The sequence below is a fragment of the Crocodylus siamensis genome, chromosome 15, assembly GCF_052110815.1.
Source record: "Crocodylus siamensis isolate JL-2025a chromosome 15, ASM5211081v1, whole genome shotgun sequence".
Classification (NCBI taxonomy): Eukaryota; Metazoa; Chordata; order Crocodylia; family Crocodylidae; genus Crocodylus; species Crocodylus siamensis.
The window spans coordinates 12535756-12549254 of record NC_143409.1 but is presented as its reverse complement, the minus strand read 5'-3'; the positions used below and the strand labels follow the sequence as shown (position 1 = coordinate 12549254).

The 13499-nt window shown below is 43.4% G+C and overlaps 1 protein-coding gene across 7 annotated transcripts in view; it reads right to left on the bottom strand.

Annotated features, from left to right (window-relative positions):
* AKAP13 (A-kinase anchoring protein 13) overlaps positions 1-13499 on the bottom strand; it is a 324780-nt gene that overhangs the window by 187913 nt on the left and 123368 nt on the right. For all 7 annotated transcript variants that reach the window (XM_090029889.1, XM_090029887.1, XM_090029891.1 and 4 more), the window contains exon 5: positions 10216-10363. In XM_090029889.1, coding sequence (XP_089886015.1) covers positions 10216-10363 — 148 coding nt within the window. The remainder of the gene's footprint in view (positions 1-10215; positions 10364-13499) is intronic.

Here is a 13499-nt window from a genome sequence, read left to right as displayed (position 1 = left end):
TAACGATGCCCTCTAGTGGTTCTCAGACACAGATCAAGAGATCCTCCTCCTGGTACTGAAGAAGTGAGTTTTCCTTTTCTTCAAGGAGTAGAGCGCTCTGTTTATGAAGCTTACGGGCTCACATGAGTGTGTAATTTATAGACTTACTGTGGCCACTTCTGCAGGACAAGGACTTACTTTATGCAACATAAATAGGTTGTGTAATTGCAACAGACAGGAGACCTTATTCAACAATTTAAACCCTCAACACTAAAATCTGTTTCCCGGCCAAAACTCCTTCTACTTCTACCATACACACACACACACACACACACACACACACACACACACACTGAGGGTCCTGTTACTGCAGGATCATCATAAAAATCAATAGGATTTATACAGCCCCTCAATGCCCACTCAGAAGTACTTTCCATACCCTATTCACCAGTTTTTTTTCCTTATGGCTTATACCAGTGAGAACTGGCTTCATTTCTTTTTAATAAGTCTGCATGATGCACATAAGTATACCAGAAAGTCTGTAACACAGAACTTTTCTTGGCTACATAGTTTGACTCTATTTTAGGGTTTTTTTTAATGTTTCATAATTAAGAACATTTTAAAACAAGTCCGCATGACTGTTATTGCCAAGTGATCCTTTGTTACGCAACTTGTTTATCCTTTCAGTCTTCCAGCACAAAAATTATTTGGAAAGTGGAGAGCGTGGCCTTTTTGATGAACACTAGTTTCCTAGGTGGCAAACATTCAGTTGTGGAAAAGAAGAATAAGCAGGACAATAAGTCATTATAAATTTTAAATGAAGGTTTTTGCATGTTAATTGCACTTGATGTAATTTTTGGTCACTTGAAACAGTCGCAGTCAAATCAGGGGGAAATAAGATACAAAGATAAAACATATTGCAAAATATTTAGGCAGATCCTGTTTCTGAAAGTTACAGAAGCGGGTAGTGATTATGATGGAGACCTTGTAATATTTCCACATACGGAGGGGGACAAACCACTGCAATATCCCAACTGCGAGGGAACTGTTAACAAGTGGCACCCAACATAAATAGGCAAAACCGGTGTTTACAAATCTAGTTTTACTGTCACTGATACCAGTGCAGAACTCCCACTGGTCTGTGGTACAGGAAAAGACTCAAGAAATTGGATATTGCAAAAGGCAACTTCTGAAATGACGCATAAAAAAAAAAATGTAGCAGGGGGCATGGAGTCAACAGATGGCATATGAACACTTTACTTATTGCTTTAATGACAAGATATCTAAAAATACAGATATATCTCTGTAGATATATCTATGTACACACACACGGATTTCTTTCCCCTCAAGTATATTAACCAACATGACTTGGTCTGCTGCCAGTTCTTGTTACTGCCGCTAATCGTAGAGGACTCAAGCCCTTCTCTCGTTGAATCCTTGCCTTCCTAAGACTACAGTTAAAAGGGAAAGAGATTACTGAAGCTTCACTCTAAGTAACAAGACTTAAATGCTGTATTCTGGTTGAAATGAACATCCAGGTGGTAGGCGAGGATCACATGGGTAGGTCTCCACTCAATCTCTGCCAGAAAAAGGCATTAATTGTAGCTGAAGTTTCAGAGACCAAGGAACAAATGGATATATGAAGCTGAACTCCCCTCCTCAACCCTAAGGTCAGCCTCGGACTTTGAGGCAAACTGGGTAGTAGTATGGGGAAGTTCGCACTGCTATTGCTTCTGTAGCAGAGAACAGGCAATCTCACACCATCACTGAACAAGCTAGAAAACTCAAAGCTAGTCTCAAAACACAAGGAGCCAAAACTTGCAGTTGTCATCCAGGCAAGATTTGGTAATTTCCTGCCACAGAACTGGATTTACAATGCAAGGAAAACCCACACATGGTGAGTCAAGTAGACACAAAGTTCCCATTTTCTTTTCTTTTTCTTGCTTCCTTTTCTAATTTATTTTTAAGTTAAATAAATCTCTGAGACAAAAAGAAGGAATATAGTTATCCACTTCATTCCAAGACTGTCTGGGTGTTGAGGTGCACGCTGCATTTCCTTTTTCTCCTTAGAAACCCTCCTGTTCATTTTCCCAAAAGACCAACTAATGACAGCCTGGCTTGGAGGTCCTTTGTGCCCGCTGTACAATGCAGTCCATTTAATGCTACATACATACACAAACGAGGAGACCATTCAACATATTCCCATTTGTCTCTCATGTCCTGAGCGGAGACAGGAGGGGTCTGCAATATGGGCAGTGGGCAGGAGACCCAGGTTCAACTCCCTCTACAGGCTTCCCATGTGATGTTGTGCAAACCAGTAACTAAGCTTCTCAGTGCTTCAGTTCCCATCAGTAAAACGGGGATAAATAGTACATCATAGGGATGCTGTGAACAGAAATGCATTGAAGTTTAGGAGGCTTCCAAATACCAGAACAAGAGGGGTCTCAGAAGAACCTCAGGTTATACCTAAAGTGCAGCCTGGGGCGTGAGAGCAATTTGCACTGAAAGACCTGAGCTACCTTGGTCACCTGTGGACTGGCCTGCTTCTCTTGTGCTTTCCATGGGATTGCATCTGGAATCTCTCATGAAACTTAAGATGGTGAAGGAGGTCACAGCACCTAGGTTAGGGGACACACCTCTAGAGGTCACCCACATCCATCTGTACTGGCTGCCTATCAGCTCTCAGGTGGAGTTTAAAGCACTGATTTTAAAACAAAACTTCTAAACAACTTGATTGCTCCTAGCATTTCTGATTTTGTGCCCTGTGACTGCCAAATCACTTGTAGCTGCAATTTTGGAGAATCCCTGGGTAGAGAGGGCTGCCTAAGAAAGCAAGACCCAAGTTCTTGGTACTTACCAGCTACAGGTTGTGCAGTCACAGGTTTGCTGCCATTGGTATCTGGGCTAGGTAGATTAGAGCTGGCTTCTCGGTGTCTACATGAGCTGCAATCAGCCTTCCAGCTCCAGAGGAGACAGAACCTCAGATAGATAAACACCACAAAGTACCAAGCTAGATGTAGTTTCAGACCAGGTCTGCACTATCAGCATTTGCTGCTGGTTTAAAAAAGAAAACATCTCAAATTATGGGTTATGAATATGAGATCAACCAGGAAAAGCAAAAGCTAGCACTTTGGAGAAGTGCGTGTTTATCAAATGAAGGGAAAACAGTAACGCACACAAAATAAATGCCGCATGGCATTACATTGGAGCTAACAGAAAGGTTTAATTGTATTGCCGCTAGGTATGTATTGAGGCTGGCAAAAGAGCCGATAAAAGCATGCTGTCATTGTAAACTGGGGAATATGTTACTATTTAGTTGATATTTGCTATTGCACTATGATATATCAGACCTGACTGGGGATTTGGTTTTGTGGCCAAAAAGTATTTGGCCATAAAATAATTGCCCTGGGACAGGTAAAATCTGTCCATTTTTAACCCTGAGAACAAAGGTAAATAAAAAAACCTAGTAAATACATTTTATTCTCCTGGTCCTAAATTAACTGTTTTTTCAGCTACCTCAGCTGATACTTCTGCTTTAAGCTCACTTGATCATCAGATCCATCAACCATCTCCCACCGTGCACAGTGTAGCTTTAACAGTTACAAATTAAATCTTCCAGAAAGTGATTAATTACCTATGTTAGTCTTCTGCAAATCTTCTCTATGGGGACTTGAACCAAATGCTACTGTTTTTCTTTCCAAAGGCAGCAAAAACAGGATGCTGTCTACTCAGAAACCCTGTTGGACAATCATGTTGCAGCCACATCCAGAATTTTTTTTTTTTTTTTTTTTTTTTTTTTTTTTTACAGTCTGTGCCCAGCAAGGAGACTGCAGCCATTTCTTTTAACCTGGGCTCTTGTTACCATGATTCATGCCTTAGTCACCTCCAGACTGGCTTGCTTCTCTGTGCCCTCCATGGAAACACACTTTAAAATTTCTCATGTAACTTAAGCTGGTCACAGGACACAGGTTAAGGGACACCTCTCCAAAAGTCACCTATACTTCATCATCTGTACTGGCTACCTATCACCTCTGAAGTGGATTTTAAAGCACTGGGTTTGAAACAGAAGTTTTTAAATAGCTTTGGACCTGCCAACTAGAAACCAGACCTCTCACTGTGCCCTCTGGCCACGCCTGCAGTCAGCAGGGGCTCTCCGCCATGATTCCCCTCATTAGAAACAAGGAAGAGAGTAGAGTGCTTTCTGTAAGGGCTCCCAATCAAACAGCACAGCCCAAATTTGCAGACAGTCCCAACATGTTGGAAAGCCCACTTCAATGGGTCAGCATGGACAGAGTGCTGCAGCTGCTGAAACTGCAATTTCTGTCTAGTAGGAAAGTGTAGTTGCACTGGTCACATTCCTGATAATCAAAGACATGTTTGAAGAGGAAGAGGACATACTGATGCTCTGTCCAGCTTTAACTTGTTTAAATCTCCCAAGTTCTTTTAAATGGTTTTAAGTGAACACCAAGGATGCCCAGAGCCTGAGGCTGGTGCCTGTAAGGGTGCATGACATCTAGGAAGTATTAATACCCAAACAGAAGTGCCCCCAATGTGTTCTGGGTTGCCCTGGAAGATACAGATCCCGTCCCTCAAGCCAGAAAGTTTCTTGCTGTCAATCAAAAAGAAAGCCATTAAGTCTACGAAATTTGTTCTTACAGATCTCTTTAGAGAGTAACTTATAATGAATTGTATAAATACAGCTATGGACCTACTTAAAATCACAACTTTGTGGATTTTGCGGAAATCGTGAAATAAGGCAATCTCTGTGAAATGGGGGGGGGGGGGGGGGGGGGGAAGAGGAGGTGGATGAAACAATAAAAGCCTTACTAAAAATTAAATGCTGGCTCCTCCCAGACTCCCGGCAGTCATCCCAGCCGTGCAGCTTGGCGCAAAGGGAGCTACTGCCCCAGCCTCTTGCCACTGATTGGCTGAGAGAGCTGCCTGTCATGTAGCCCCACACCTCTTCACCAATCAGTGGTGAGGGACTGGACCACACGATGGACAGCTCTCTACCAATCAGCAGCTGGGGGGCCGGGCCCTCTGCCAATCAGGGGCTTGGAGGAGCTACACCCCAATAACCCTGAGAAAATGGTGGCAGCCCCATGAACTACCTGCAAAATCAGCCAGCTGCAGCCCCGAGTTCGGTAGACCCGCCAAATACAGCAAGTACAACAGTTATGCCGTATAACAGCGAGAACGTGGGGCACACAAGAAACAACTGAGCCAGGCAGCTCAGGAAAAGACCATCTGAAGACAAAGGGAATCCAAAATGGTCAAAAAAATTATAAAACAAGATCCTAGTGCAATAAGTACACACCTATGATATACACTGAATTCAGGGGGATGCATCTATTATTGGTCTTTATTAGAGTAAAGAGTTCTAAAAGATCAAAAGGTTTTAGCACTGTTCAGCTGAAGAAATCTCTCCTGGATGTGGCAAGAACAGGAAAGAGCATCTGTTTTAGGGCACTTGTGTTGCCATTGGACTATAAGCCTGTAACTAAAAGGTGTAAGAAATATTAAATACATGTGTAGCTGACCTTTCCTGAGGTATCTCAAGATCAAAGCATGAAGCAGCACAGTTCTTACTAATTTTGATTTCAGCAGTACGGAAAAGAAACAAAAACTCTACAAATCAAAGTTATCTGCCACCACCTAAGAGAGACAGACAGGTGCCATTTGACTCATTATACAAGTCTTGGTACAAATCCAGGACAGCCTGATTTTCCCACCCGTTTCTCCTCTTATGGACTGCCGAGATCATCGTTTCAAAAGTTAAACACATTTCAAAGTTAAAAACATTTTTCCATCCCAACCCAACCTCTCAGCCCCAATGTTAATTAGCAATGGGAATACAAGATTTAACAATTTTAGAATAAGACACCTTTGACTGCAACTCACAGTAGATCCAGCACTTAGTGAGAATTTTTCAGGCCTAATCGAGCATTAAATCTAGCAAAATGCATTTTCAAAAGCCTGATTACATTTCAAGAAAATAGGTAGACTGCTGGCTTACACAGGTTATACACAAACTTACTCCTTCCATAAAGCCATGGGGCACTTGTACTTGTGATGACTGTCATGACGTACACATGACAAAAGTTTCCTTTGTGTGGCTTAACAGCACCATACAATACACATGCTTGAGGTCTGGGGATTTCCAATGAGTTTGCAACATTCCCATGTAGTTTAGTTTGCAACATTGTAAATTGCAACTATGCAGCTGTCAGCTTGACACCCCCACCCCCCACCAGCTGTGGTAGAGATGGGCAGGCTCTGCCGAAAAAAAGGATCAGGCCCCTTACCACTTCTCCCTTCAGCAGGTGCCTGATGAAGGCAAAAGCGGAGAAGGGCCCAATCCTTCCCTCTCCCATAGCCTCTGAGTTTCAGGGAACTCCAGTCCTTCCCTTTGGGCCTGCCCAGGAGGGCTGCTAGCCAGCCAGGGGCTGCCTCAGCTTGGAGACAGCACCCAGCTGGATACAACTCTTCCCCGGGCCCTTCGGGGCTTCCAGTGCCCCATGCAAGTCCCTGATGCCTTCCCATCACCTGAGACCACCCAGGAATGGGTTGGCTTGCCCCTGTGACTGCGTGGGGAGGTGCCAGGGTATACTGGCAGCCAGAGAAAGTGGCAGAGGCTGTGCACAGAGCACTGAAAGCCCAAACCCGAGCTTTCCCAAGCCCACCCAAGCTTCCAGCACCCTGTGCTCAATCCCTACTGCCTTCTCCAGCCGCCAGCACATGCAGCCGCTCTCCTGCCGCCTCCCCACACTGCCCCAAGGGCACACCAGCCCACTCCCCAGGTGTCCCAGGGAGCAAGAAGGTGGTGACAGTACATGGGATCCTGGAAGCCCCAGTGGGCTCAGGGAAGAGTTGGACTCAGCCAGGTGCTGCCTCCGAGCTAGGGTAGCCCCCAACCTGCTAGTACCCCTCCTGGGCGGGCCGGGGAAGCACTGCCACCGTGGAGGGAAGGACCAGGGCCCCCAGCAGCTCAGGGGCCTTTTGGTCCCCTGGCAGTTTGGCCCCCAGCCATGGGAGAGGCCAGCAGTCTCGGGGAGGGAGGGGGAAGGATCAGACCTCACGCCATAACATGACACAAAAATTGAAACAGTGATTTTCAATTAAAAACCCACCATTTCAATTTAGGGAGCATAGAATGAAACCCTGGGGATTAAACCCCCTGTCATGTGTACAAGCACCCATAAAGTGAGCTACAAAAGATGAGGTCTGATCCTTTTTTGCTTATGTATTTGTACAATCATTAGATACTTCCTCTCTGTCTTGCTGGGGCAGCACCATCAAGGGCTGGCTGTTTCAAGGTTATCATGGCTAGTGACTTTGTCTGGTATGTACTCTGCTGACCGGTACCTCTGAATTCAGAATCTAATATTTCAACTGAAAATGCTCTCTTCATAACCATCTTGCCCTATAATGCAACCTCTGATTATAGATGCAAGTTCCTTCCTCAGTTTTGTCCTGCACAGAAATAAAAGCTTGTATTTGAATAGTGAATCAAGAGTGCACGTAGAGATTTGTTATCATATAGCCAATCATAAAGAGTCACATACAAGAGTAGGTTGCTCAAGGAAAAAAATGTAGCAAGCTTTGGATCTGGGCAATGATAATTTTTGTTTAAAGACTTTCGGACTATGCGGCATTTGCCTGCGTAATCAGCAATTTAAAGGGACGCTGCCAGAATAACATTTTTGAAAAGCGCCTGCCTAGCACTACCTTATGTTATGTAGAGTACTTAAACATTAATTCTTTATGAGGGATCTTTTTACGTGTAAATATGCCCCTTAGTTTAGGGACCAAAACCACACAGCAGCTTCTTTTCCTTGCTTGTTTATACCAGTACGATGCTGGTGCCCTGGGGTAACAATTACACTGCCAGAAAGGGTTCAGAAAGGAAATGAAAAATGTTTGTTTTTTGCATCATGTATCCTCAAACTTTTTTTTTTTTTTTTTTAATTCCCCCCCATTCTATCTACGACCAACCAATATGATCAAGCTGTGGGAAACCTAGTGGAAGTGAAACTTAGGCTGCCTTGCTGGCCTAAGTACAAGAGCTGGCCGGCTCATCGGTGAAACGCTTACAGTGGAAGCTGTAGGCTGTACATAGTGTTACAGTGTAGGGCTCTTTTGCACAGGATGCCTACATTGCACGGGGGCAGTGGGGAGGGAAGAGGGTCACCCAAACCTATAAGTGAAAGAGGTTTTGGCTAAGAGCTGTTCCTTGTACACATGGTTTTCATATTTTTTATATCCTCCTAATTACCTAGGCTATGAGGTTTAAACAAAGGCTGGTCTCCCACACTCTGTCTCTTGTTCATGGTTAATCCTGCGCTGAGGTCAAATAATGCTGGCTATGAGTCACCACAACCATTTCCAAGGCAACTAGCTGAATATACATTGTAAACACATGATTACAGCTTCACTGTAGAGTTCGGCAGCAAGAAGAGTTGAGTTGAAATAGATCCTGTTCCTATTAAAAAAAAATCACTACCTTCAACAAGAGGAACTGAACCACAAAATATACTAGCCAAATGCATCTCCATCAAGATGAGAAGACTCTCTCATCATCAAGCCTCCCCACCCAGAAAGTCTTTTTTAATACTGAAGTCCTTGATCCTATAGCATCTTCAAAATGAAATGCAAATGCAGGGGGAGGAAGCTGCCCAAAACGTCACTTCAGATTAGCATGAATTACGGTTGGGGGCAGGGATCATGCGTGAGCCTGTCTGTACATGACTGCACACGTGCCTATTGAGCACAGAATCTGTGTCAAGATCTGGCAAACCCCGAGCAAACAGAAAGCACCGAGGTCTCTGCAGCACATCCATAATGTGAGCTGCCACCCGGCATTGCTGCATTTACCATCAACACAGTTCAAGCAGCATTTTAAGTGCCTGCTCCTACGTTTCGGGAGGTCAGGGTGAACGATGAGAGGAACGGATTACTTTCGTAAGGAAATCCTGCGCAGTACTCTGGTTCCTTTTCAGACTGAAAGAGAACACAGAATCTTTTCAGTTCCCTTCCTGGCAATTCAGTTATTCAGGTCCCAAGAGAAAGATAGATGAGGTCATTGTACCCAGTGCTGTCATGGGGTTACTATACGCATTACCAGTTCTGTATCACTTCTGTGAGAAAGTCATCACTAATCTAATTGATTGCACTGGATTCCAGTAATCCGTATTTGTCATGACTTAGCCTTCCAGAGTAACTTGAACAACCCTGACAGCTAAAGTAGTGATTAAATGTGTGAATAGTGTGGCCAACTTTGTTTTAACCACTTCATTTACCATGGGGGGAAAAAAAAGGAGGCAGAATCAAAACCATGCTGTTAATAGCAAATACCTCATCCCAAACTGGATCTAACATCTCTAGCATAGCATTTACTACAGGTTCAATAAAAACAGGAAATAAAATATACCGAGTTATGTAATTTGTACTGCATATAGGAAAGGCGTTAGGTAGATTCTTCTCACACTAGTCTCAATATGCTGCAGAACAATAGTCAGAATAAAAGGTTAATGGCAAGGAACACGGCTTGGACCATTTTCATTCCCACGGTCTGGAAGCCACTGAGGGAATATGTGGGTTTCTTTAACTGTATGAAGCCTGGTAAGAGTAGTGGGCTCTAACAAAGATCTCCCTTTCCTGAAAATTCAAAAAAGTCACCCAGAACTACACAGCACTATTCATCTCATTTTGTGAGAGCTTCATAAAATGCTCAGTCCCTGTTCCTAGGTGTATAAAAGTGGTATAGCTTGGCAGATCTTGCTTCACTCAGACTGTGCTAATGATCCCCATTCAAACCAATCCCAGTAGTTTAAATGCAGCCAATACAACCTTCACAGGTAACCCAAAGGAAGCGAAGCCTCAACAAATGCATATAGGTAATGGTGCTCTCTACCTGTCTGACCTTTGGTCACGTGCAAGTAAAACTCTGTTTTCCTCTGTCAAATTCAACACATGCATGTTCAATAACTGAACTGATGTAGTGACAGATGCACCAAAAACTATAGTTCAGCTCTGGAATATTTAAGAGCTCATTGTGTCCAAACTTCAGGATCATCTACTTCTCCTTTGTCATAAAAAAACTGTACAAACAAGGAGGAAAAAATAAAAATAAAAAAAATCAAGATTCTTGAGGTTACACGGGGTTTAAATCATTTTGGATTAATCAGTTTTCAAACTGGTACACTGTGCATTTTGCAGAGATAATAAAACATTTACCAGGAGCAATAGTCTCCAGCGTTCCAGGATTAACCTTCCTAGTGCTTGTGCAGTGTTGGATAGCGGACCCAGTAAACACCAAGTAAAAATCTACATCGTCTTCAAGTTTGTCTTCTTCAGTCAGCAGCACTGTAATAATGCTGTCACCCTAAGAGACAAGAAAAAAATAAAAAGGGAAAGTTGAATTTTTTAGGAATTTTATTATGTAACGATCTACCAAACATTCAAGGCCCCAAATTTCTGTTCTCAATCCAGCTGCACAGAACTGCAAAGGTCCGCTACTCCTGTCTTCAGAGGTGCAAATAATTGTTGACACATACTTCTTGCCCTAATCACCAAAACCGGAGTCAGCTTTTAAAGGTATGCAGAGATACAGCCAGGGGAGCAATCCAGAAACCTTAGCCTGAGATCAAAACGGCCATACTAACACTGTGACCTCCTGATGGCACCACGACATCTCACAAAACTTTGAAACAAGGATGCATAGCTAGAAAGCTGAAAGCAGAATCAGATGTCATTTCTTCTCGATCCCTAAAGCCTCTCCCTGCCTATGTAACTACATACTTGACATCTGTAGTAATTAACTCAAGCACTGCTCACTCCCCTTCTCTTCTATATAGACGCACAGAGGTAGCAAAATGCCACATTCCTTATGGCAGGGGTGTCAAGCTTGCCCCAGGCTGGATCAGGACTGCAGGGGTCCTCCCAGGCCAGATCCACAGGGCAGCAGCAGTTCCAGCACGTCTGGTAGTCCAGGGAGTAGCCAGACAACCAAGAGCTGTAGCTGCACAGCCCTTGCTTGGTTTCCTGCTGCAAAAAGCCATGCCCAAAAGGCCCTACCCCCATACTTCCAGTAGCCTGGGGGCACATGGGATAGCTCTGTCGCCCACAACTGTGATACACCTGTCTTAGGGTATTATTGACTATTAGAAAAAACTACCATAAGCAGCCAATCAGTAAAGTCTAATGACTAAGGAGACTGACACAAAAAGAGAGAGAGAGCTTTGAACATAACTAAGGACTGGATCATTGAATACTATTCAGCAAACCCAACCCACAAGAAAAATATCCGTCTTACTGGGACGCTGAAGTCTAATGATCTTTTCACCTTTTTAAAAGCTATAAATCGGCACGTACCAATATGCACGGAAGTAGGCGTTACTACCATGTTGTCTTAGTTGCGTGCAATTGTACTTTCAACAAGTCACCACAACATGACACAGTTACCTTTTACCACAGAAACCTCCTATGAACTATGGAGGTATCTGGTGTTGAGGGCAGGACATATCCCTGCTCAACACAGCACAGCCTTCAAAAGAACCCAGGGCCTCACACTGTAGGGCTAGTTCAAAAATACTGAATTAAAAAAAAAGAAATCAAAATCAGTTATAAATGTATCAGGAGAAAAATAAAATTAGAGGGGAAAAAAGGGGAGTGAGGGTGAGAGATTCTCTCAATTCCCAGACTTCAGAAGTTTGGGCTTTCAGAAAAACACTGAATATCAAAGAACTGGATAAATTCAAAAAAGACAGCAAAAACAACAACTGGTCACCTGCAAGACGTGGATTGCTTGCCAGTTAATATCAGAGCCGGTTGTGCCCGTTAACGCTACAACTAAGAGGCAGAGAAGCATGGTTGTGTCATCTCGACAGACTCCTGGGAGGGAGCTTGTCAACGCTCAAACTTACATACGCACTGGATGCTCCCACCAGATACTAAAAAAAACAGAGTTTGAGACGAGACAACAGGAATAATACACAGAAGAGACAAAAGCGTATATTGTGTACATTCAGTGATAAAATAAAAACAACTGAGGACAAAACAAGATTTTTGAAATTCAAGCATGGCCAACTCCGACGAGTTTGGAACTGAACATTCAGTTCCAAAGAAACGCATCCAATTTCAAAACAGCTACTCAAAAACAGTCTCTTTAAGCCTAGAAACCTCCTCTTTGCTTTGAGTTTTGTTTCTCTTTCTCTTTATTCAAACCACTCTTTCCCCAAGGCATCCATACACAAACTTTTAAATGGACTTATGGTCCAGCTGAAATTTTAGGTCATTCATCCGCAGAGCTGACCATTATACCGCCTGCCCCCCACAAAGCAAAGTATAGATGTGCATGCACACACACACAGGAAAAAAAAAAAAAGGCAAAGTATGCATATAATTATAAGCTACTAGGACAACACAAGAGAGTTAACACTGAATATTTTAGGTGGGGAGCCAAACATTAGATTCACTTTAGTCACATACAACAGGATTAAAGTCTGCTGGAACCAGGATTTAAAGATACACCATCAGACTGAGTTAACTAGCTCCTTCTAATTTGTGTCTTCTAACAGTCAAGTGAATGCAGAGCAAATGGATGTTAGGATGCATCATGCTGGCTGAGTTGAAATCCAGGAGGGAAGCCCAGGTTACGGCAGGACCAGCTTATGGGGTTTGAGGGGTTGAAAGTCTGTCTACACAAGCATTACGGGAATGGTCCTGCTACATTAAGCTAACCTGACTAAACTAATACAACTGGATCAAGCACCTTTTGCTGCCATGTGAACAGAACTTGAGGCCTGGTCTAGACATGGAAAAAGTTCTCTCTCCAACTGGATTCCCCCTGCCTCATCTAGACAAGGCTTCAGGTTTACATGGCAAGGAAGAAAAAAAAGCATGTGGTCAAGCATTAACTTTAAACCTTAAACAGTTTAATTTGACACACCAAAAATGAAAGCTTGACTCAACTCTAGTGTAGATTCAAACTGGTTAGGAGGAGAATTTCAATCAAAGTAAGTCAGCTCATTTGAGCTCACACAAGCAGATGGCAGCTTTTCTCCTAGGTTAGACAAGTCCCTCCTGTCCCCCCAGTTAGGGACTTGCACGCTGCAATTCACACTCCAGCTTCATGTACCATCACAACCAGACCTCCCAAGAGTCTGTCACAGTCGTATGCTAAAAAGCAGGAAGCCAGTGTCCAGCTTACCCAATCTGAAGAACTAAGCCTGAGTTTTTCTTTACTTCCGTTGTTTTAGAGTGTTTTTCAATTAAATACAAATCCACAAGGGAATCTTCATACAGCACTGGCAGGGAGCAATGGCGTTGGCAGAGGGTACCATTTCTTTAATTACTGAACACTCCTGTTCACTTGCCAGTGTAGTTTTGAGACTGCCCCTGTTCTCTACAGTTGCATGCAGCATAACTCATTGCCCAAGAAATGCGCCGAGATGCTAGATGAAACGTGTTATGCAAGCTCTAATCGATATGAAAGTGGGCTCCCTTCAGTATCACACATG